The sequence below is a fragment of the Wyeomyia smithii genome, chromosome 3 (assembly GCF_029784165.1).
Source record: "Wyeomyia smithii strain HCP4-BCI-WySm-NY-G18 chromosome 3, ASM2978416v1, whole genome shotgun sequence".
Taxonomy (NCBI): domain Eukaryota; kingdom Metazoa; phylum Arthropoda; class Insecta; order Diptera; family Culicidae; genus Wyeomyia; species Wyeomyia smithii.
In genome coordinates, this window is record NC_073696.1 from 200,387,401 (window position 1) to 200,412,800 (window position 25,400).

General features: G+C 40.5%; 4 protein-coding genes across 6 annotated transcripts in view; 2 read left to right on the forward strand and 2 right to left on the reverse strand.

Annotated features, from left to right (window-relative positions):
- The window catches only part of LOC129730924 (uncharacterized), a 67,411-nt gene extending 63,099 nt beyond the window's left edge, over positions 1-4,312 (forward strand). For both annotated transcript variants that reach the window (XM_055690569.1, XM_055690568.1), the window contains 2 exons: positions 1,988-2,117; positions 2,185-4,312. In XM_055690569.1, the coding sequence (XP_055546544.1) occupies positions 1,988-2,117; positions 2,185-2,546 (492 nt within the window). In that variant the 3' untranslated portion in view covers positions 2,547-4,312. The remainder of the gene's footprint in view (positions 1-1,987; positions 2,118-2,184) is intronic.
- Positions 4,313-7,958: 3,646 nt separating this feature from the next.
- Positions 7,959-12,872, reverse strand: LOC129730923 (Golgi apparatus protein 1). 2 transcript variants are annotated; one of them, XM_055690567.1, is made up of 6 exons: positions 12,308-12,872; positions 11,126-12,245; positions 9,913-10,765; positions 8,997-9,744; positions 8,828-8,934; positions 7,959-8,771 (listed from the first exon to the last, which is right to left on the reverse strand). In XM_055690567.1, the coding sequence occupies exons 1-6, from the start codon at positions 12,627-12,629 to the stop codon at positions 8,604-8,606; spliced, it is 3,318 nt and encodes a 1,105-aa protein (XP_055546542.1). In that variant the 5' UTR covers positions 12,630-12,872; the 3' UTR covers positions 7,959-8,603. The 2 variants fall into 2 exon arrangements, with proteins under 2 accessions (XP_055546542.1, XP_055546541.1); XM_055690566.1 differs by having other exon boundaries at positions 9,898-10,765.
- Positions 12,873-16,505: 3,633 nt separating this feature from the next.
- LOC129729000 (uncharacterized) lies at positions 16,506-17,018 on the forward strand. Its single transcript, XM_055687478.1, has one exon. The coding sequence runs from the start codon at positions 16,506-16,508 to the stop codon at positions 17,016-17,018; it is 513 nt and encodes a 170-aa protein (XP_055543453.1).
- A 1,427-nt stretch (positions 17,019-18,445) lies between these two features.
- LOC129730928 (acetyl-CoA acetyltransferase) lies at positions 18,446-22,159 on the reverse strand. The gene is made up of 5 exons (XM_055690577.1): positions 21,950-22,159; positions 21,713-21,847; positions 19,088-19,938; positions 18,864-19,026; positions 18,446-18,805 (listed from the first exon to the last, which is right to left on the reverse strand). Exons 2-5 carry the CDS (start codon positions 21,762-21,764, stop codon positions 18,687-18,689), a joined length of 1,185 nt encoding a protein of 394 aa, XP_055546552.1. The 5' UTR covers positions 21,765-21,847; positions 21,950-22,159; the 3' UTR covers positions 18,446-18,686.
- Between the last annotated feature and the right edge of the window lie 3,241 nt (positions 22,160-25,400).

The window sequence follows — 25,400 nt, forward strand, 5'->3', positions numbered from 1 at the left end:
CCTGGAAAAAAAAGTTATTTTCGGGAGGTACCCACCTTTGAAATAATAAGTGTAAATTTAAAGTGCGCTCCGATGTTTAAGGTGAAACTGTGTTGAAGCCACAAATGGCCGACTTCGTGCCACCACGTGGTCGTCTTCGAATTTTCAAAGGCACTAGGTATTAGTTAATTCACAGACGAACAGACGAAAATAACGATTATTTTGAAACAGTGTTTAGTAGGCAGTAATGCCGCTAGTGTCGCTATAAACAAGCGTACATATTAATTAGCAAGGTCACAAACCTCCAGAAATACCGCTGATGCAATGTGGTATACAAAGGTGAGAAAGAATAAGACACTTGTCTGTATTAGTAGCGAAAAATAGGCAAAAACCACGTGATTTTGGGTTGTGACGTAGATATCCAAAAACAAGTAATGAAATTGTATTCCGTATTGTTTATTGACACATGAAGGCTCTTTCAGCCATAAACTGTCAAAACTTGTGAAAAATTCTTGAAAAAAAGTGCCGAACATTGATTTTTGAACATTGTTTTGAACTTCTACGTCATCAATGTTGACAAAAAGGAAGCATTTTAAACCTGAGGCTCAAACCATCTCCGCACCTTTCTATATTTTATTGGCTATAGGCGACGACGATTGAATTTCGATCAAAACACATCCACAAAAAAGTACTTGTTTTCCAATAATCTAGACGTTCCGCATAGCATGAAAGACAATATTGCAGAAAAAATGAAAGCTTTTGCTCACTCCAACTTCGTGAAGTTATGAAGCTATCACTCAGTCGTCATCGATACAAAGTTGCCAGATTGTTGAATAGTAAGTTATTAAAATCCTTTCACCTGTAGCCTGAAATAAGCGAAAAATTTCGTGCATTAAATAAAAAAAATTGATTTCATCTCCTTTGTACTCAATTTGAGTATTGCACATATTTAAATAATTTGAATGGTAACTTTATCGGACTGAACTAGTAAATTAATGAAAAACACATACTTCCGAATTTTAGTTCAACATGGAAAATAATGATCGACGTAGCTACGAAACTTCTCACTTAGCCAGAAAGAACAGTAATGAGCTTATGGCGTGCACTCGATTTTATTCTGTTTTGCACCAATACTGACACATGTTGATGACTGTGTGTGAATCTATATAAATGAATGAGAATGATGTTTCTTTGCCCCTCAAACGAAGTCGTAAGAGCTGGAAAGACGAGCCGCGCAGTAGACAATCAAATGAGGTGACCATATTAGGAAATAGACAAAATATTGATTGTCGACTGATGTATATGAGATTGGATGACTACCTACATAGTTTTTATATCTGAGCATATTAAGCCCCCAGATTTTTTTCGGACGATCCAGTTTTTCAAGAGAATTCGGATTAAATTTCTGTCCAGATTTTTGAATTTGTACGGAATTTGCACATACACATACTGGAATTAGTTATTGTTCCACCGAAAAGATCGTCGAACGGAATAAGAATGTTCCCTTCTCCGAGTTTACACAAGTTGTTTGATTTATTTTATTCTTCCAAGAACGTTTTTGCGGACTACCATTTTCAATGAGTGTTTGGTGTTGCTTCACATCAATTAAGCTGAATTTTTGCATTGTTTCATTACCATGGGTAGACTATTTCACGTCAGACACGAAAGAACAATCGATGGGCTGAACGAGAACACCCGATGCGCGTGGATTAATTTTCATTTATCTGCAGTTGATCTACATCATCTCTCTAATAAAAAAGCAAAGCCTTGATGCTGCATTCCGGTGCGGAACTCGACCTTCTGTTTGTTATACACAGACTTCGCAACCAATTGTTTAATGTACAGGACAATTACGGGATTAACGAAGCAATCCTACCTACACTAACAGTCTCTCCCGAACCGAGACTTGAACCTATGACGACTGAGTTGTTAGATCGGCATCGTACCTCGAGACCAACTGGAAGGTCTCTCTATGATTATTCTACCTCATGATTCCTTTTCATTGCAGGCCTTTGTATCCTGTGAACTGGGACCAAACACCGTAGCAGGAGCAATGATTGGAATGGGCATCATGCAGTTGATCGCCGCGTGCACCTTGAGTATGCTGTTAAGGCACACCAAGCGAGTTATCGTTATAAGTGAGTTTTTTTATACATTGTAGTTGATTCTAGATGCACAAAATTATTAAACTCTTCTTCTTTTCAGTTGCCGGATTCATCTTCCACGCGTGCCTACTCTTGGTGCTGCTTCGCTGGAAGCCCTCGAAAGACGACAGCGCCGTACTGTACGTTATACCGGCGGCCTGGGGTGTCTGCAATGCGGTATGGGAAACCCTTATCACTGCCCTTGTCACCCTAACGCACAGCATCAAGGTAGCGGAAGTTCAGTCACCATTGCAGGCGCTACGATTTCTCGGACTGGGAATCACTTTCGCCGGACACGGACTACTTTGTGAGGCACCGAAGATCATCATATTAGCTATTCTGTTGGTGATTTCCGTCGTTCCCTACACCATGCTGGAACTGAAGCTGGAAAGTCAGCGAAAGGCTGCTAAAATAAACTTATGACGTTTCTGTACCCACGACTACTAATGTTTAATGAAGGTAAAATACTTCTAGACGTGAAGGTCTGGACATATTTTATGTTACCTACTCACGTGCGCGGTTTGAGAGTTGGTCCTGGTGTTGCGAGTCATTCCATCCGTAATGATTCAAATCAAATTTTTGCCCAGTTTATGTTGGAATCGAACGACAAACCAGTGTTGAGATCCTAAGAATGAAGAATAAACATTATTTGTGATATATAAAAACATTGCTTCTAGTAGATGTTTGCAGCGGAAAATGTAACTGAAGTTTATATGTATAATTAGTGGGCCCATAAATAACAAATGTTTATTTATTTCGATTCTGATATAGTCATAGGATATGATTGTATTTTTTATCAACAACTTGAGAAATTTCGTTTCTTGACAAATGCGCATCAACTCTGTAGTAATCCCTAAATTTCAATAACGTTATGTTTGCGAAAACGAGGTCCCAAAACTCTAAAATATGTTGATAGTGTTCTGTTAATCGGACAACCATGATATGTTGATTGTTGCTTTAATTTCTAAAATTGATGCTCCACATATCGGAATGTCAAGCAGCCATAAAATGTTGCTTTAGAAAGTTTCATACTATATCTTGATATAACAGCACACCAAAATTTGGGCACCCAAATCAACAGATTATCTTACAATAAGTACAGTTCCTCATTGGGACCGCTTCACTTCGCTACGTTATTTGATTGTGGTAAAGACATATTTATCCTCTGAAATGTAACTGCGATGCTCACTAAAAAGATAATGTAAACACTTTAGTAGATAACATATGAGTGCATATAAAGATGGCTCCTTCAGTAGCGCATCAAGTAGGCTCAGAGTCCCAAAATCAACAATATCAAAAAAAAAATAGTAAAATTCCACGTTAACCGCGGTTGTTCAAAAAACAAGTTAACATACAATCAGAAAAGTCCTTACATTAAAAACAATGTACATATTGGTTCGAAGCGCGGATTCTGGCACTGTTTAGAATTTTCTAGTGTGTCCAGACTAACTAACAAATGAAGAAGCTACTAACACGAAAGACAACATAAATTAAAAAATATTGATTACAAAGCTGTAGCTCTAGGTAGCGTTAGGAAGTAATGCTAAAACGCACGCACCTGGGCATCTCCAATTCGTCACTCAATCAAAAAAATAATGATATCATTACCGAAAACTCAACGGCTTAACTCAAGTTCACAACAGATCAATTCAGCTCGTCATGCTGTCGATAAAAACAATGACGCTGCTAGTAAGATGTTATAATGCCACGATGCCTGATATTCTTTTACATATAGAATCTGTACAACAGCAGGTTTGCTATTAGGTGTATGATAAAATTGACTAAAACAGCTCTTAGAGACAGGCACAGATTCTACCAGCAGTAACTCAATGTAAACCCGTATAAAAATAACAATATTGGTTGTAGACTGGAACTGATCAAAATCGTAGCCCTAGGTGAAATTGTATGTAATGATGTTTAGACAAAACAAAAATGTAGCTTGAATTTGTTGCACGTAAGAATTACAAATATCATCTAGCTTCGGACATTCCGAACTACTGAGTAAACGGATGATCGGAAATTAAGAGAAAAAATCGGAGGAATATTGGACAACAGAAGCCATTTATAATAGAGATTCTTCGTAAACAAACCGAAAACCCGCTGCTGAAGTGCTTCGACAGAACTGTACTATGTAATAGTGCATAAGATAACTGGATGATGGAATTTGGAATAAAAATGATGAAAAGCAATTTTTTTTTTGTCTAGTGCCTTAAGCTCTTAACATTATCTTGTTTATCTGCAATTTTGTCATTCTTTCGCTGAAAAGTAAACGACTGAGCACCTTTATAGGGTAACCGCTCCTATATTCATCTCATCACGCCTTTTTGATCAATTTATTGTCAAATTTTACCATATTTTCAACGTAAAACTTTCAGCCACTTGAAAAAATCGAGAAGCAAATAGATTTTCTGTCAAAAATTTGTAGAAATTTGACGGTAAATTGGACAAATGAGAAAATGAGATGAATATAGGTGCACCAAGCTGTTGAGATGAATAATGGTGCGATTACCCTATCTTAATTTACAAAAGAAACAATTCATTGAACTTGGAGAGAAAAATTAAACAATGGTTAATTTGTAGAGAGAATTGGTGAACATTTTGTTGCATAGTTGTACTAGTATGATTAGAGTATATTCGACTCAATGATTTCCTATTGAGTCAGGTTTTTGGAATATTGCGGCAAAAATAAATTGGCATTAGAGGGAATTAGAGGTAGGGTAAAGGAATATTTCAATCAGCAATAATTTTGCTCCATTTATAACGTTTGCGGTAAAAAAATGGACTTTTTCGGATGGTTGTAAAAAAAATTGCTAAGATAGATAATTAAGTTTGATAAATTTCCTATGGAAGGTAATTATGCTAGCTCACATGCATAAAAAATCTACGCCCTTGCGAGCGGCCTTCCGACAGTTAACAGGAACATTCGCCATAACGGACAAAAACATGCGTGTAGATGTTTTTGAGTTATTTCTTCGTTTTATTTATCAATTCCTCCTCAGTTTCCGCGACAAAATTGTTGGAGTAGATCTTACGCTCCAGGCTTACCCAGAAATTTTCGATGAGACGCAGCTAAGGGACGTTGGGCGGGTTTGCCAACTTGGGTACTACATCGATATTCAGCCGCTCCATCTCCTCGAACGATCGCTTCGAGTAATGAGCCGACGCCAGATTCGGCCAAAATACCGCGTCTTCGTGATGAACGACGCAACTTCCGGCAAGTACTTTGTATTTTAAATTTCTCCATTCACGGAACGTCCGGAGCGTAAGAAGAGCGGCATTGACATCCCCTTCTCGCTGGATCGTCAGCCACAGCAGCATCTTCTTGGGGAACTTGGTGTGTGATGTGAATTGAAGTTCACCTCGACGCTCTTTGTGGGGGAAGTAAAACACGAAGGGCCCTGTCACTAGTTGCAATCCAGGGTGAGACAGGTCTTGTCGTCTATCACCACCTCCACGTCGTGATTTGCCGGAAAAATAGACTTGATCATCTTATTCAGGCGCTGCCGCTGCGTCATTGCCTTCAGCACTGAGACCAATGGACGGAACTGCCGCTTCCGGACATGTATGTTCTTGTTCACCAGGTACTTTCTCACTGTTTGGCCGGTTGCACCGATCTCTCGGCCAAGAGCACGCAGCGATCTGACCACTTTTCTCTCGGTCTTCCTCTTCAACTGTTCACGGTTAGAGTTCGACTGATAGAACTGTCAATTTTTTTCTGCTGACTCATGGGTTACTATGATTGCTGCTGCATGGGTAGTTTCGTCAGTGCTTGTGAAAGTAAACCCATGAAAAACTGGCAATTTTTGTCCATTTTTTATCGCAAACGTTACTCCCAGCAGACGTCAAAAATAAGTTCACTTATTTTAGTTTTGTAGCGATAGACCGATTATCGATTCAGTGCCGAATCCAGAATACGTCACCATGTCCCTCGGTCTTGGCCTGTTCCTTCAATCGCCTCTAACTCCTCGATACCATCCTCATCAACAGCAGTCGACTCTCTGATGACTATCACTTCCACTCAGATTGCTTGAGAAATAATGTTTGGGTGTAACATTTAAATCAATCTAAGTTGAATAAGGCCTGACAGTCGTCATTGCTGACCACGCCCACGTTTGAGCATATTAATAGAAGGCCACCGATATTCCCGCGAGTACTACGGAATTGGAAGAAATGGGGAGTCGATAGGAATCGCATCATGTAAGCGAATGTTAAGTCCATTTAGCATTACCCAGGTTGCACCACGAGTCGGAATTTTTTGCAAAGTCTTTCATCCACAAAGTCACTTTTCCACATTTCCAACCCTTTCACTGCTTTCTTCACTTCTTTTATGGATGATGGATTCACAGCTTGACAATCATTATTGATCCTTCTTCCTTCATCGCTTCTATTCTCCTCATCGTTCCACAAAACACCGAATTGCAGCCATCATTCGAACTCTGATGCGGTTTTTTTCATCCGTTTCTCGCCGGCACTCAGCGTCCAACCACTCATTCAACGTGGCTGTCATAGTTGTACCCAATTCATTCCGTGCACATTCAATTTCCGCAGGTCTCTAGCCCAGATATCAGCGCGTACCGGTTCGAGTAAAGTCCTTACATTTTAAGTACCGAGTTTCCAATAATCGTTGTCCATTTTCGATCGCCTAGGTCCATACCTATCTGGATTGTTCGTAGTATTTTACATTCGGTATGCTTCCTTACACATAGCAGGGGATTAGATGCTGCTGTATGCTGCTCCTAACATGGGGAAAAGTCATAATATCTTAAACGATTGTTGTACCGATGAAGTGTTGGGCGAGAAAAATTTTAATTTGATGGCCTATAACTTCTCGCGACTTCGGATGTGCGGAACAGTTGTCCACTTTTTAAACATAACGGACGTCATGCAGGCTTTCGAGTTTGTTTCTTACCCCTCCCAATAACTAGCACGGATACTTCTCACTATTATCCATATGAACAGCGCACATGATAGACAATGGTTTCTTTGAGTTTTTCCCACCCTGGTAGCTCTCTGATTGCACCAGACAAAGGAAGTCTACGGTTTCTAACTTCGCTTACGAACACCTCCAAGCATCGCTACAACCTAGGATCTCCTACTTTCCGCACTTTTTACCTCAACAGGTCCCTGGTGATTCGTTTCTTATGGAGCAATTTATTTTTGTCTTAAATTACACTGATAAACACAGGTTTAAACCATAAAAAAAAAAGATTATGGCTTCTCAACCATTCATCTGAATTTTGTGCCCCTAGTAAAGATAACTTTTTCAGAGGCGAAAATGAGTTTTCCCATAAGCCAACGTAGAAGCAACGAACCCGCCAAGCAATTGCTCTGTCACACTTTAAATCACTTCTGCTTACACTAGGGAAAGCAAAATTTACAGAAATGGTTATGATGAGGATGCCGTATGAAGACCCACAATGAACCACGAGCTGGCGCAACTCTACAGCGACCCCAGTATCCAGAAAGTCGCTATAGTTGGAAGGGTACAATGGGCGGAACATGTTGTAAGAATGCCGAACAAAGCAAAACAAAGCCTTGGTGCTACATTCTGGTTCGGAACTTGACCATTTGTTTATTATACGTAGACTTCGCAGTCAACTATTCAATTAACAGCACAATTGCGGGTTATTAGGATCAAAGCTTTCAAAATAAACCTTCTTGAAGCTTACTAAGCATCTTCACGATCTTACTCGTCCTACGCTGCTTACTGGGGGTTTTGCCAATCCATATAATAAAAATCGCAATGCAATGATAAATAATGCAAGTTTTTTCTTTTTCAGAGAATTTAAGATGTTCACTCTTTATAGTTTTAGAGCAAAATGTGAATCCGACGCATTCTGTAACTTTTTCTTTATTTCACTCCAAAGAATGAGAAGTTAAAACTACATATAAAATGTCTCCTATGATATCTTGCATGTCTCTCTTATTCTACGTACACTAGATGCTCATCACTCTTCAAATAAGTTTTATTGTTTATTTGATTAAATAAGCATATCGTCAATTTGTTTATTAGTGGTATTGGTGTACAAATGAAAACAAATTACGTCGTTTTCCACTTTGAGTCAACCTAACTAAATGATATATTTTACACAATACATCCTACAATTCCCCCCCACGATCGTTTTTCGTAGCTTGGGGTTTGAAGGAAGAACCAGTATACAAGAAAAACAGCAACCGGTCGTCGTGAAGCTTTAAAAAACATGATTAGAAAATATCCTTAATGTTAGGCAATAATAAAGTTTATAACACAGACATGTATAGCTGCAGGCTTGCGTTGAGGATTGGATGGTTATTCACACACGCTCTCAGCATCTGTTTTCTTCTCCAACCGAAATTTCTACCATGTTTCGTTTCTTTCAAATTGTCCAGTAATCAAGGGCAAACTCATGTTTCTACTTACAAATAAGCGACCATCATGGAGGAGAGCTTGTGCTGTCGAAACGACCGGCAGCACCAGCGCCACCACCGCCATCGTCGTGACTATTTATTCTTCTCGGCAATTGTTCGCCGCGAAACGCGACCGCACAACACCCCGAAAACGAAGAAGAAAACCACACTGCTACTCAGTATTATCATGACGTAGTGCCGGATTGGTGATTGAAACACCTGGTCGTAAAGTTGGCCGAAGCTTTCGGCCTTGGGAATCACCTGTTTGAGATAGGTCATTAATGTATTGATAGTAGCTGAATAGCTCATGCACTTACCATAGCAGCGTTGCGGAACATTTCCATTCTTCTAAGTAGCGTGTTTTTACACTCGTCATCCAACGCTTTCGATTCGTCTTGCAGAATCACTTGCAGACATTTCAACACTGAAAAATTAACAATAGATTTAACAATAGCAAACTTTGAACTATAAAACATTACAACTTACACCTTCCATTTCCACTTTGTACGTTGGAACAATATTTGAGCAAATCTACAGCACAAGCGCGCTGCAGCATAGGATCAGCATAAATGTCCGCTTTTCCTTCCTGGATCAACTCGACAACTTCTAGCTTACAAGCGCGATTGATTAGTTTTTTCTCAATGAATGCTTGTTTCAGACATTCCTCGACTTTTCCATGGTCTTCTAGCGTTCCAGACTCTATTGTGGCGCTACAAAGTATTTGAATCTCATCCCGGCATACACTCTGCAGCAGTGGATTCAGTTTGTAGTTTAATGCTTGCTCATGCAGAACTTCGGTCATCTGTTTTTCACAATCAGTGTGAAGTTTTCCTTCGCGAAATTTTACTTTCAAGCATCCTATTACTTTACCGTTGAGTTCCTCATTCGCTTTGGCGCCGGCCACTATCTCAGTACAGTGATCGGCAATATCTCTTGCGCAAGCCGTCTGCAGTGTTGGGTTGAAACGATAGTCCATGTTTTGTTCAATCATGCGATTTACTACCACCAGGTGGCATTTGCTGTCGAAAAGATTCTCGTCCTTGTGTATCTTCAGACAACCCAACATACTGGTGGGTTCGGTATCATGACAATACTGACGAATCATCTCCTTACAGGTGTTGAGTAGCACATAGTCCGTTGCACTATCGCTTAGCTCAGATTTTTTGATGACGAACAATGCGTGTGCACATTTACTGTCCAACTTTGCGCTTTGGGTCTGCAGACATTCTAGAACCTAGCAAATAAAGTAAAATATTGTTGTGAATAATTTGATTCATTTTGGGAATATTTTAGCGAACATGGAACATACAAGAGTACGCTTGAAAACAAACCACATTGTAATGGTACATAATAAACACTAAATGAAATAGAGACAAATCACACTTGCATTGTTTCTATTCACCTGTCCGGATCCATGAGGGATACTGGAGCAGTAGGTGTTGATGTCCTGCTGGCACGCCGCTTTCAAATTAGGATCGAAGTCAATATTCTCCCGCTGCTGATACAACTGGGCCCGAACCTGCTGGCGGCATTCTTTAGGAACAGAATGTTTCGCCCCTTTGATGGTATCGTTTCTCATCATTTCGCTCAGGCAACTAACCACTTCGTTTTTGGTGTTACTGTTCGGGCAGAATCGCGTGACATATGGGCGACAGGCTTCCTTAAATTTGTACGTAAAGTGATAGCTTTTTAGGGAAATGATTTGGAAGTGCTCGATAGCAGAGCGACACTTGACGTCGTTGCGCATATCTGGATCATTCTTGTATGCAATAAGACACTCCATCACGTCACCCTCGTCTTTGCCAATTTTCAGGATATCTGCGCAGTGTTTCTGCATTGCATTACCGCAAACAGCCATTATTATTGGATTTAGTTCTACGTGAGCTGCTTCCTCTTCGGTGTAGCTACTGACGGCATCTTTGCATTTTTGTCGTTGTAATTTTTCTAGATTTTCTTGCAGGCAGATCATCTCCTCTCCTTTACCGGTCTTATCCGAGCAGTAAAAGGCCAAGTCGTCGAGGCATTCGTCTTCGACTTCAGGAATGAGGTCGACAGAGCGAGCTCGTTGTCGCATGACCCGTTTTACCTCCTGGAAACATTCCTGTTTGAGCTGCATATCCTTCTCCGGATGATACGCATATCGATGCAAGCAGGGTAAAATCAGTGGACCACGGTCCGGATCCATTTGGGCACTGTCCAGATCCGCCCAGGTTTTCTTCGCCTTGCAGAAACGAATGGCATCGTCTTTGCAGTTTCTAAAATAAAATAAATGGTAATCTTCACTCAACTCGTGATATATGAGAGCTAGATTGGACACTATGATTTTAGACACGCTCCTATCATGTTTTATATTAGAAATAAATTCAAGAAGACTAGTGATATACATCGAATCTGGTAAAGCTTCTGTAAGAATTTTGAAAGTTCCATTTTATATCGGAACAAGTTGGAACGGTAGGTTCTGAAAAGAGTAACGAATCGCTCAGCTCAGGTTTCAACCACACATAACTTTTCGTTTCGATGTTGATCACTAAAGTAAACATTAGGTTATTAATCCGAATCCGAACGGTTGACGCACTGAATAAACTATTTTGTTAGTCATAACGCAGGTAACTCACCTGTACAGCTGCGGGTCCAGTTTGAAATCTCTGGCGACAAAGTATTCGATCTGTAGCAACGCTGACTCACATTCAGCATTCATGAAGTTCGTTCCTAATTTCTCCATCAGGCAAGACATAACCCGAGCATCACCACCTTCAGTATCGCTACAGGCAACGTCAACCACCGGCTTGCAAGCTTTTCTCAGAACAGGATCGACCCGCCAGTCCTCGCCAACGTCGGCCACTTTAACCAGCGACTCTAGCGCACGCAGACAAGTATCCGTCACTCGGCGTTCTTTCTTCTTCTTCGGCCTAGCATGATCCATCAGGCAATGAATTGTCTTTCCGCCAGCATCCAAGTTACTGCAAAACTTTTCGATGTCGTCCGCGCATCCAGTCAGAATTTCCGGCGAGAGTTTGTAATCTTCCATTAGCATTCTACGATGGTCATTAATTTCCGACACGCAATCGTGACTTAGTCTCGAGTTATTTTTTTGTATTACTTCGAGACAGAGCAGAATCTGCGCCAAACGGACATCCTTGTCGTCAGAAACGCCACGGCGACAATGATGCAACTTAATATCCTCTTTGCAAGCCCGTGTCAGTCCTTTACTCAGCTTGTAGTCGTGAGCAATTAGACGTTCTCTTCGTAAAAGCTGCTTTTGGCAGTGTTCCGTCATTCCGACATCGTTGCGATTTTTCATCAAACATTTCAAAACTAATTGAGATCCAGCCGGAATAGAAGGACAGAATCGAATAGCGTCAACGGCACACGACAAAAACAGCTGTCGATCTAGCTTCACATCGTCGGTTTGTATATCCGATAGGTGCAGAACACCCCGTTTACATTCACCGTTCAAACTGTCAAGGTGATTCTGCAGACAAGAGATTGTTTCCCCTTGTGAGACCTTATCGTTACTTATCCTTCCGCAGTTCAACGAATCAATATCCCTCTTACAGTCTTTCAGAAAACGTCCTATCAAGCGATAGTCGGAAAATGCAACATATTCAAGCCGCTGAATAAATTCACGGCATCCATTGCCCTTTATCAATTCTCGTTGGTCTATAACGCAAGCCAAGTACTGACCCGGGTCAGATTTTACCGCACAGTCAAACTTGTCGTAATGTTTTGGACACCCTAGAAACACAATCCACCAAAATTAGAATAATTTTCTCTTAACAATAATGTAACATATTTACCTTTCTGCACCAATCGCTGAATGTTACGATCGTCCATCAAGTCTAGTGTGTGAGTCCAGATCAGATGCTGACAAACGTCGGTCAACGCTTCCAACTGCTCCCGTGATAGATTCTGAATACATTCCAAAGCTTTCAGATCTTCTGCCCCCGGTGGCACATTAGGACACAAAGCCTGCAGTTGCGAGCAACTTTCCTCTTGCAGCAGTTTTATCATTTGAGGTCCACCGGAATTTGTATTCGTAGCGATACCACCAGCTATCGTTAGGAGTAGAACCACCGCGAAAGATAAGCCGGATGCCTTCATTTTCTCCTCTATTGGCATCTACCACTCATGGAGCGAACTTTGTTTCACACTAAACACGAATTGTTTACACGTATTTACCGTTAACTTACCGGCTAGTTGTGTGTTTAAAGGATAGACATTCTGTTTAAACGTTTTTCGAGAGTAATCTTTCATAAAATAATGGGTAAACTGGTTTTTCAACCGCAAAAACAAAGAATAGTACGTGTCAGCAAATAGACTGATCGGTGATACGCGTGATAGGAATGAGAGATAAATTTTGACAGCTAGCGGTTCTGTTATTTCGATTACTCCCCGCCGAGCTCTTGTTCGATTATCATAAACATGGTTGGGTGTGTGCGTACAAACGCAGCGAAGGAAGACAAAACAAAAATATGTTCCACAGGTTAGAGTAAAAAGCCGATTACCAAAAAGTAACTGTAAAATTTGCGATGAGTGAAAATTTCATTCAAAATTTGAATTTTCCATTTGTTTTCCCAATTAGAAAATTATTGGTGAAATCTAATATTTTAATATTAGTAGGAATCTAATAGTCTCGGTCTTTTTATACTTCACGCGAAGTGTAATTACGCGGATGCGTAATGGACATGTTTTGATTCCAAAATTTTAGTAGTGGGTTCAGTTCGATATCCGTAGGTATTCGCCATCGTAGCAAAGATCCGAGCCACGATGGCGATATCGTTGACGAAACCAAACAGTTGACCCGACCTTTGAAATATCGTGCCACTTGCGCTAATCCTCGCTCCCCTAATCACACCTTCCACAACAATCTTAAACAGTAGGCAGGAGACCATCACCTTACCTTAAACCTCTTGGAGTTTCAAAGGGTCTCGAGAGTGCCCTCGATACTCGAACAACATTACTCGATCTATTATCTCCTTGACCAAACGCGTTAAGACCCAAGCCCAAGTTGACATTAATTTGACAGAAAATGTATGGACTAACTGTCAAATTGCCGCGAAGGTAGCCGCAACGTATCAGTTGTGTTTAGACCTGTTTAGTTTGTCCGGAATCTCGTAATCTGTAATCTGGCATAGCAGGCCTCTATCAATTGTGTCGTATGCTGATTTTAAATCGAAGAAAAGATTATTTGTGGGCACGTTTTATGCGCGGCATTGCTGATCTACCAACCGCGCATATCTGATCCGTGGTGATGCGGGCATTAATGCTCATTGTAAGGAAATTACCTTTGAAGCTCCTGCATATATCGACTCGCGGCACGTAGCCTTTGCGAGAGCTGTTCAGCTTGTCGTAATACTTCCGAGTGTCGATTGGTCTATCTCTTCCGTCGCTACACACGATTTTGGTCCTCTAGTGCTTTTCTTACCTCGGAGGACTGAGTTTTCTACGTTCGCTCTTGAACGTTGTTGCAGCCTTTTCGACCGTGCTGTATTCTTCTTCTCGACTAATTGTTTGCATCCGTCGTGGAAACCAGTCGTTTCTATAACCCAGAGCCCTTGTACCTAGTAGCACTACATCAGTGCTACCTATGGCGGATGGAATGCTCCTCCAACCATCTTCAAGAGTAACTGCAACAAACTGTTCTTCCGTGGATAGCGCTGCCTGCAGCCATTTCGGTGTCCCTTACTAGCCCAATATTTGGTCGCTACGTTCGACTTCGGCGGGTATCATACACCGAGAGTTTTGGCTGAATACATATATGTATTCGCATTGCGGTAGGTGCGAACGTTGATAACACCTGTTCTGGCCACATTGGTCATGTTTCTGTCGCGTCAATATCTATAGTATTTTTCTTGTCCTGGGAGAAACGCGAACCCCAACAAACTTTAAAAATATGCTTCGGATTTAAAACATAACCTGCAAGGATGCGTTAATCACTTTCCAAAGACGAGAGGTGTCTGTTTTGCAGGAAAAAGGAGTATGAATCTATCGATATTGACTGGGTTCAATGTCCGGAGTGCTGAGAATGGGTACATTTTTCTTGTGCGGGTTTAGATCAGAAGGTAACCAATACGGATAAGTACTGTCCGCGATGTGTTGAACAAGAAGAAATCTGGCTCTTAAGCCTGTAGTACACTCTTTGTCTAATGGTCAAATATTTGACCTCCTGACATAATGGTCAAATTTATTTGACATCATGGTTGTTGTTTGCCCGTGTTTGACCCATGTTAAAATTGGAGAGTGGCAAACAATTGTCTTTGACCAAATTTTTATCTGTCAAAAAGTGCCAAATATTTGACGCTTGGTCAAAGAGTGTAATACAGGCTTTAGAGTGATGCAGGATCCGAGCAAGGGGCAAGTTTTGTCATAGGTTCGACTGAGCAGCAGTTGGAAGAGGAACAGCCAATGGGACAGGATTTTGCGAAGCACATTGAGGCGCGGGAGATACAGTTCGCTAGAAAAAAAGGTTTGTACGAAAAACCAATGCAGCAATAACGGGAAATGCGTGAACAGGAGCTACAGTTTCAACGAGAAATGGAAGAGCAACAGTTGGAGTATGAGCAGGAAATGTTGGAATGCCAACTGGCCGCAGAACAGAATTTCGTTCTCAGGCGGGATACGATTCGAAAGCAGCTAGAATGTAGTATTTAGCGAGTCAAAGCGTTAAAGAGCAAGAGGACACAGGTGGGAAAAAAGCGATAGTGCTCCGGATGCAAAATCGAAATCAAAGATGAACGTTTGGTTTCAAGGGCAAGGAAAATTTGGTGCGGGATCGGTATCAAAAGACTATGACGTTGCTATACCGAAAAGCGGATCACGACCAAGTGATACGGAAATGCAGCGGTCCAATACATCCGGAATCGAAGGTGGCGAAATTAAGGACAGTGAAGATGAAGAGAGCATTGACGTTTTAGAGAAGCCTAGAATCAGTGTTTACGATATAGTGTAGTCGAAAATGGGCCGGGACGCAATATTAGCAGAATTTCAAGAGACCAGTTGGCTACTCGAAAAGCGATATCTCATAATCTGTCGAAGTTCAGGGGAGAACTGAAAGGGTGGTCGCTGTTTATAAGCAGTTTCGAGTATACGAAGACGGCTTGCGGATTTTCGAATTTGGGGAATTTGAAGCGATTGCAGGATTGTTTGATGTAAGACGCGCTTCAAACGGCATGTGTTACCGGATTCTGTATCGGATGTGATCCAAGATCTTAAAAAGCTTTTTGGGAAACCATAGAAGCTTCTCAAGACCCTGTTGGCGAAGGTAAGGAATGCACTGGCAGCTGCGTTAAATGGAGGCATTTCGCTGAACTCAGCACTACTGAGGGGCCGGATATGCTGGTACTACTTCCCAAAGTTGAAAATAAGAAAGCGCTGCGCTTCATGTTTGGAAGCGACTCAACTGGACCGCAAGTATACGTAATGGGCGTGGCAACCTTCGGTGCAACGTGTTCGCCTTGTTCAACGCAGTTAGTTGAAAATCGAAACGTGAAACAGTTCGAGAAAAAGTTCCCGGAAGCTGCGATAGCAATTCATAAAGCACAAAGAGGATGATCACTACGACAGTGTAGATAACGTCAAGGAGGTGGTCAAACGGGCCAAGCAAGTACAATACATTCTCTCAAAGGAAGGATTTCGCTTACGAAACTGGGCGACTAATTCGTTGGTGTTTCTGCATGGAATCGGCATACGTAGCGCAATCACAGCAATGTATTTCAGTCGAGATAAAGGCGCGGAGTACGAGCGTGTTCTAGGGATCGTTTGGAAACCAGTGGATGATAGTTTTTGTTCTCCTATTACTTCAAAGACGGATTTCCTCAAAACCCGCGATGGCGACGAACATCCGACGAAGCGGGTGGTTCTCAGCTTTGTTGTGGCTCAATTTGATCCCACGGGATATCTCACACCGATTACTGTATGTGGGAAAATGTTGGTTCAGGATCATTAAAAGAATGGCTGTGAATAGGATGTTAGGATCGATGAAATATCGTTCCAGAAATGGCTGCGATACAGATGATGCTAAACGTTGGGTTGTTCAAGCTGCCAAAAAGTAATTTTAGAGGTGCAAAGTCTAACGAAATGACGAATCTGCAGTTGCACGTATTCGCTGATGCTAGCGAAACAGCGTACGAATGTGTAGCGTATTTTAGGGCGATCATGCAAGGAAAAGTAAGGTGTGCGTTGGTCATGAATCAATCTAAGGTGGCACCAGTGAAGCAGATTTCGATCCCACGACTAGAGCTTGTGGCTGCTGTTTTGGGAGCGCAGTTGTCGCAGGCTGTGCTCGAGAATCACAACATCGTTTTTGGGAAAATTGTTTACTGGATCGACCCGAGCGAAGTGCTATCGTGGGTTCGGTCCGATCAGCAAAGGTACAGACGGTTCGTGGGGTTTCGGATTGGCGAGATTCTTACTCTGACGAGGTTGACCTATTGGCGCTGGATACCGACTAGATTTAACGCTGCAGATAAGCTTAGGAAGTGGGGCAAAGATCGGAACATGCATCCTTAGTTCGTGGGTTCGCGGACCAGCATTTCTGTACTAAAGTGAAGAGGAGTGGGCATGACAGAGAAATTGAGAATCCATCTATGGCTGCATGAGGCGAAAAAATCAAGCGTTCTCGTGGATCCTGGCCGCTTCTATAAATGGACGGCGTAGGCGCATCTTGCCCAGTACTATGAAGCTTGTTCCCAGCTCCGTAGTGATCCCACAATTCCGCTCGGTGCCCACTTTTCCATAGTTTTTGTCCTGCCCAATAAAGTGACTGCAGCGCTATGACTTCGAAGTTACGTGGATATAACTCATCGTGTTGCATCCCAAAAAGCAATGCGATTTGCAGTTCCAGGTCGCGATTTTTCAATCATAGTTCTTATTTCGTTTCCGGGGTCCATGCTGATGGTTCCAATTCGTATTATCTCTTACGTCCCAAGTTCGACCAAGACGTTAATCAGCCGCTCCTAACATGGAAAACAGACGCTGTTTTGAACCGCACCTCCTTGGTGTACAGATCAGGGTTAGCGCAGAATTACCGGTGGTTTACGCGTCAATGATTGCGTCGCTCCTCTACAGCTATTATCGGATGACAACATTGCCCAGGCAACGCCAACCAATTGTATCTATCAGAGTCTATGTTTATAATAAGAGTCCCGCAAAGATGAAACCAAAGGAACCAAATCAGTGTCAAACGAGAGTACCAATCGAGCAATGTAAATAAACAAGGTGATAATGTTAGGAGTGGATGAAAAGTGTTGTATTTGAGCGTAATAAAGAATATGTGTTTTTCCGAAGTTTCACTTACACATTTCAATCCAACATTAAACCTGTACACTGGTTCACTCAAATTTAACAAAACATTACCGGTGTAATCTTTCAAAACTGTGTACCTTGTGAAGAATTCCAAAAAATGATATTCGCTTATGCATGGTGAAAAACAGAACTGTATAGTTCTTGGCAACAAACGGCACAGAAACTGTGTTGCCGAAACGATAGATTTTCTTTTCGCGCGACTTAATATACACATAGACTCTGGTATCTATGTTTTAGCTGATATTTTCTTGTAATCATATGACTCATAGAATTGTGAAATAGTAACTTTCAAATCAAATTCCTCTTGCGGAAATAAGTGCAAAATCAAAAGAAACTTCGATAACATTCACAAAATAATGAAATTTTCAAAAGCAAGCAGGCTGATGAAATCGAACGCTAGTTGACCTGTTGGGACGGGAAGGGAATCATTACTTTTATTTCTTTGTCGATCGCTGTAGGCATGGTGTGAAATGTAATTGCCGTACAAAAACTACTATCAGAAAATGCAAATTATGCTGCAAAATAGTTTCTAGATGTGAGGGTAGTGTTTCGCAAAAACTCGGATCACAAGCATCAAGATTTATACCTTATAAATGGTTTTTGATTATTATCAGCAAGAAGTACAAAAATACTTTTTATATTTGGAAAACATTTTAATATACAGAATATTGTAAGCAGTTTAAGTACAAAGTTTTCTTTATTGTCGTTCGTTCCACCACAGAAATACTCAAGAAAATACTATTGTGGAACACCACACAGAAACGGTGAAATACTTTGCATGTTACTTTGTTCGTAAGTCGCAGGTGTCATAAGTACTGGTACCAGCATTGTAACTACTTTTCGTTCCATTATAACAAGTGATCGAAACAAACCCTAAACCATTTCAACAGCCATTGCTACGCCCATTCCTCCACCGATGCAAAGTGAAGCCACTCCTTTCTTCCCGCCGGTCCGCTTCAGAGCGTAAAGCAACGTGACCAAAACGCGACAACCTGAAAGTATTCAACAAACCAGTTAGATTGGAAAAGAAACATATACAATTGTTTTTACCTGATGCACCGATCGGATGTCCCAGAGCGATGGCTCCACCATTAACGTTAACCTTTTTAAGATCAACTTTCAGCGCATTGTTGACAGCAATCGCTTGGGCCGCGAAAGCCTCGTTCAATTCAAACAGATCAACATCTTCTAGTTTCCAACCAGCTTTTACCAACTGAAATAATGAAAATAGTGTGATACTCGTAAAACCTATTTCTTTCAATCTTGAAACATACAACTTTCTGTACAGCACTAATCGGTGCCGTACCCATTGTCTTCGGACAGATGCCTGCCTGAGCGAACGCAACCACTTTTGCCAACGGTTTAGCTGCACGTTTTTTCACCTCCTCTGCAGACATTAGCAAAACAGCTGCGGCAGAATCATTCACGCCAGAAGCGTTTCCAGGTGTCACGGTGCCTTCTTTGATGAAGCAAGACTTCAGCTTGGCCAGCCCTTCTAGTGTAGTTCCGGGTTTGGGGAACTCGTCCTTCTCGAAAGTTATAGTTTCCTTTCTTCCAGGAACTTGAACAGCAACAATCTCATCCTTGAAATAGCCTTTCTGTTGGGCCTCCGCTGTCCGCTTCTGACTTTCGACAGCGAATGCATCTTGTTGTTCCCTAGTGATGCCACATTCTTTCGCCACATTCTCGGCAGTCACTCCCATGTGGATGTCGTTGAAAAAATCTACCAATCCATCGCTCAGCATTGTGTCGGTCATTTTTGCTTCGCCCATTTTGGTACCTCCACGCAGGTGCAAGGCGTGCGGTGCCTTCGACATGCTCTCTTGGCCACCGGTAACTACGATACTAGCGTCTCCCGAGCGGATCGCCTGATACCCTAGTTGTACCGTTTTCAGCCCAGAACCGCACAGCATATTGATCAGAAAGGCTGGAACTTCTTTCGGAACACCCGCTGCGAGGGATGCCTGGCGGGCCGGATTCTGGCCCTGACCAGCGGTCAACGATTGACCGAGAATCACCTCATCGACATCGGCAGCCGGGACATTCGCTCGAGCGATGACTTCCTTTACAGCTACCGCGCCCAATTCGGCGGCGCTCAGCGAAGATAGAGTGCCAAGGAAGTTGCCTGCGGATGTGAGACAAATGTTGAAATGATTTCTGTCGAATCAGCTAATAATCTATTATGCTACTCAAACGCAATGTTTTTTTCTTCTTTTAGTTCAATTAATTGATGCAAAATAACAGCAAATTGCTGAACTTTGGGAGATTATTTGTTGGGTTCAACCTTTGGATCCCTTTCCTAAAATTATTTAATCAACACAAAACTTTTATTACAATAGATTATTAATCGCTTGTTATCGGCAGGGGGTATTAGCAAAACCAATTTTTGATACGGCGATATGGAAAGTCATTGTTTAGGTACGGGGGCTGCTGATAAAAAGTGCAATAGCTTGAATCGGGTTACATAACAAAATTACAAACGTTGTTTATGTTGCTAATCTTGGTACAGTAATCTTTATCTGAATGACGCAGATCTTAGGAAATTAGTTTTCAATATCAATATCAGATTAGATTTGTTTTAAAAATAGTACATGTGTAAATCAACCCAATTGTGTATTTGACAGAGTTGATAAGAATTTTCTAAATTTTAAAATATTTTTCTCAGAATAATGAAAATTTGTTCGATAATTCGCTAGAAGCCAAATTATCTCCGAAAAATCTAATTCACCTAATGAATGAAACTGTTATTGAAAAAGAGATTCTGCCATTTGAAGGGAAAGGGGTATGTTTGAGCGCCGGTAACAAAATCTAGCCGGAGTCATAGCACAGTAGTAAATCCTAAGGAAGACCCAAACCTTAAAGAAAGGATCGGAAGAAGTATGTACGTTAAATCTACTGCTACTTTTATTTGAACATCATTCCAAGCAGCCAACTAAAAGCTGAATATTATTTTTTGTTCTAACTTATAGATTAAAAATATTACGTTTATATTAAATTTCAATAAAGAATATTCAAATTACGCCAAATTCTTTTTTGCGTCTTATTGTCTAAACATTCGGTGACACTTAAAAACAATGTTTTTTTTTTTAAACATAGATGACGAATCAGAAGTATTTTTCTCATAAAAACTACATAGTCTGTCCATCTAAGAGCAAGCAAGAGCAACGACAATTCAAGTACAAAATTGAACGGACTTTTATCTTTTGTACTTTAAAATGGTTTAAGGAGTCGAAGAATGAGTAAAATAACTACTAAAACGAATGAAGTGATTCAACACGTAGGGAAACAAATTCGACGAATTCGGCAATCAAATCGGATGTACTTCCGGAAAAATATCTTTTCTACCTGGGAAAACTGATATTATAAAACTTAGCTGCGTTTACAGAACTGACGTGTTTGTCCTGATTCAATATGAAACGTGTGATAGCAAAGACTGAAGTATAGCTTCTATTTCTATTTCGTTCTTATTTCATTATAATATCCCTAGATGAAATCCAGAACGTTAGATTATAATGCCATGCTCGTTGTAAGTCTTATGAAATTTCATCTTCCATAATAAATATTACGAATATTAAATTTCCAACATTTGTCTAACATCCACGGTCCACTGCACGCTCAGCGTATTGTATACCGTATGCAAAGTTATTCAAGCTTCGTAAATGTAAATTAGCGCTCATCTGACAAACGCCAAGATGTGTATCCATTTGCAGTTTGTTTAACAGAGATGTAAACCAACGACAACGTGGTTATATTTGCGTAGAGAAAATACGAAACTGTTAGGTAAGCTTTGAAATAGCACTCAGCAAGAACTTTACATAGCTCATAAAACTGATTGGAAATGTCTCATATCCTTGCTGATAAATCTTAGCCATAACACACACGTGCTAAGGTTGACTTACCAATCGGTGTCCTGGCAGCCGAGACAATATAAACCTCTCCTGGTGACGTCATCGTTTATTATGTAGCAAGAGCGGATGAATCAACTGACAAATTCTCTCTAAAATATCCTAACGTGCAATCCTCGTGAGATGTTGCTGCGTAGCATGTGAATGATAGGTAGGGTATAATTATGTTTTTATGAATGGCTCGGGTAAAAGTTTAACACTTCTTTGGTGCAATAAAAAAGACCAACCTACCTGTGCTAATGCAGAAGACGTGACACGTCAACTCCTGATCCTGCTGTGTCCAACTCCGACCGAAACACGACTGACTACTGCAAGCAGATGTCTATGCATTCCAACCGGAATTGTTGGCTCTGCCGCTACATCAATCCGATACAATTCTCGCAAGTATTGGGTGAAAACGTGGGAGACCTATGATAAAGAAACGGTACTTAATGAATGGGCTGATTTTGTTTTAGGATTTCTCTTCTACCCACACTAGCGAACGGTTGGAAGAAAGGGAAGAGCGTCAAACTGTCAATAAAAGAGAAGTTCTTATAGGTCTGGTACACGCCCGTTCAATTTTACTCTAAATTGAGTAAAAGGTACTCACTTTCGTATTTTAATTAAAAATGACAAAAAATGAGTAACTTTAATTAACGAAACTAAGTAACTTAGACTCAGTTTACGTATTCTTCTATTTTACTCATTTTTGAGTAACCGGCCATTTTATTTTCCGCGATTCAAACGCTAATTTCGTGATTGGATGTGCAGAACCTAATTTGTGAAGTGAAATAAAGGATCAACATTTTCTAAAAGAACCGAAATGGATTAAATTGCAGCTAAAGTACACGCCGAGACGTCTAATAAATTGAAAGGTAAGCAATTTGAATAAAATTTTTGGAAAAATCAATAATAATCATTATTGAAGGATTTCGTTGTCATCTTCCTTCATGCGGGATTCTAGTTCCGGGGCATGTAAGGGAGCTTAAATCCCATTTCAAAATAAACCACAATATGAATACCAGTAACAAATCTGATCTGCCTTTTAAATGTTCTGTATGTGGGTCGCTATACAACAGATTTAAAAATTTGAAGCGCCACATAGTAACAATTCACCCACAGTTTGATGAATCAGCAAATCCTCCAATCTCGGTGTTTCCTACACAAGCTGTATGTTCGTCAGCCTCAATGGGATCTAATCCGGGATTAGATGCCTATAGCTCTGACGAAGTATTTCAGAAACGTTCTGGTTCTATTGAGCAGCTGGTTGCAGCCGTTAACGTTTTTGTTACAAAAATGCGTTGTGACCTTTCAATACCTGAATCAAAAACTAAAGAGTTTATTGAAACGGCGCATTCCCTGCTGCAGGAATATGAATTATATTTCAAAGGATTGTTCAAAGAGTATTTGAACAAAAAATCTATTAGCCACGACGATATTCCTGCAGTTGACCTGATGAAAAAACTGTCGTTACAAACATTTTCTCCGAAATTCGAACTCATCAAAATACACTTGCATATTTGACGAAAGTAGCCGGATACGCTTTACCTATTCCAAGAGAAGAAATATTGGGTACCACCAAAGTCACAAATATCGCAAGAGTACCGTCGAAAGCTAATCATGCGCATAAAATTCGAAAAACATAAATACGCAAACACGTAGCTCATTACATCTCTGTTAAAGATGCTTGGCACTCATTATGCAGAATTATAAAGCAAGACAAATGGTGGCGAATGAAAAATACGGCGAAGGAATAATACAGGGATATAAAGATGGCTTGAAGATGCAAAATCATCCATTTCTCCAAGCACACACAAACGCGTTAAGGCTTTCGTTGCATCTTGATGATATGGAACACTGTAATCCCTTGGGGTCCCGCAGAAACTTGAAAAAAATGACTATTTTCAGTTTCAAAATTCAAAATTTTGATCCCGTAGTTAATTCTCAGTTGAGTCGTGTTTATTTAACTCTAATTGTTGGTGCTGCAGATTTAAAAAAAATTGGCTACGAACGAGTGCTTCGTCCACTTGTCCAAGATCTCATTGAACTGGAGTCGGATTCGGGAGTAGGAATAAAACTAGAAAATGGTGAGAATTTCGTATTACGGGCAATACTGGCCCATGTCGTTGGAGATACGTTGGCCATACACGACATTTTTCGTTTTTTGGGACCCCAAGCACGATTATTTTGTCGTATGTGCTACATGCCACGTAATGCGCTACAGCAGGGACTCTCATACGAGATGTTTCCATTGAGAACCCCTGAAAGTGTTGCTTTGGATCTCAAAGCTATCAGAGATAATCAAAAACTTCCGTCAGAAGTGGGTATCGTCAGTGAATGTGCCTTGAACCAGCTGAGATACTACAACGCTGCATCTAATAATACCATGGATACAATGCACGATATTCTGGCGGGTGTAGCACCCATGGTTATAAAGTTGATCCTTACGATATCGTAAACATGAAAAAATGCATTACTGTCGAGGAGGTGAATAACATAATCAGCGAGTTTAATTATGGAATAGCGGAGTCTCGGGACAAACCTTCAGCGAATTTTACCGTTAAAAACCTCAAATCGCCAGGTTATGCGATTTCGCAATCGGCAGCTCAGACGTGGACACTATTGAGAGCGTTTCTATTTATGTTCAATTCAATATTCATTGACCATGCAGACTATACCCGTTTGATTGGATCAATTCTTCAAATTACCTTTATTGCGTTCTCGAACAAACTTACCCCGGCTCAAGTTTGTAACCTAGAAATAGAAATCAAAAATTTCCATTATCTCTTCAGAAAATGTTTCCCTCGAGTTAACTTCATTAACAAAATGCATCACTTAATTCATTACCCATCAGTAATCCGTGATGAAGGACCAGTCGTTCACTTTTCATATATGCTTTACGAGGCCAAATTCAAAAACACAAGGCGGTTGACAAAGAATTGCAATAATTACATTAATTTGTCTTTAAGTCTAACAAAACGTTTAAATTTGAAACAAGTCGATGCAATACTCAATCATACCTACGAGTTATATAATGAAATAATTTTGTCCGCAATCTCTATTGCTAAAGACCAATCTGAATATGTACCTCTTTTATTTGATTTTCCGGAAACCATCACGTTAATCAAACACATGAAAATTAATAACATCAGTTTTCGCCCAGGATTAACGGTTAAATACAAAATGTGTGATAAAGTACTTTATGGTGAAACTAAAGAAATAGTGACAAATAACAGCATTGTTGTATTTTTAATTGAAGAGTTAAAATGCGTTGAATATTTAAAAACTCATAACAGCTTTAAAGTAGTGTATACTGAAAAAAATATTCGCGTCACTACTGAAAAGTTATTTACTAGAAAAACATACAGTTTATGGCAGATCCAAAATAATTTAGAATCTTATTTCGATCACTACGTTTGCTTAAAATTCAATGATGAATAACTACATGCAATTTAGAAATACTTACCAATATATCAATTACATTGAACAACACCGTCAGGCAAACTCTCGTTTTCCCCGTTTTCCCAGAAACGCAATCTATCAAAACTGTCAAAACACTTGCCGGATGTCAGATCAATTCACTCATCGTCTCAAAGACTTGTGTGAATTCGCCCAACAAGAAACGTACCCAAAAAAACCGTGAAATATTTCATTTTGTTGGGTAGCTGGTTTTGTTGGTTTAAATCCGGATTTATATATGCTG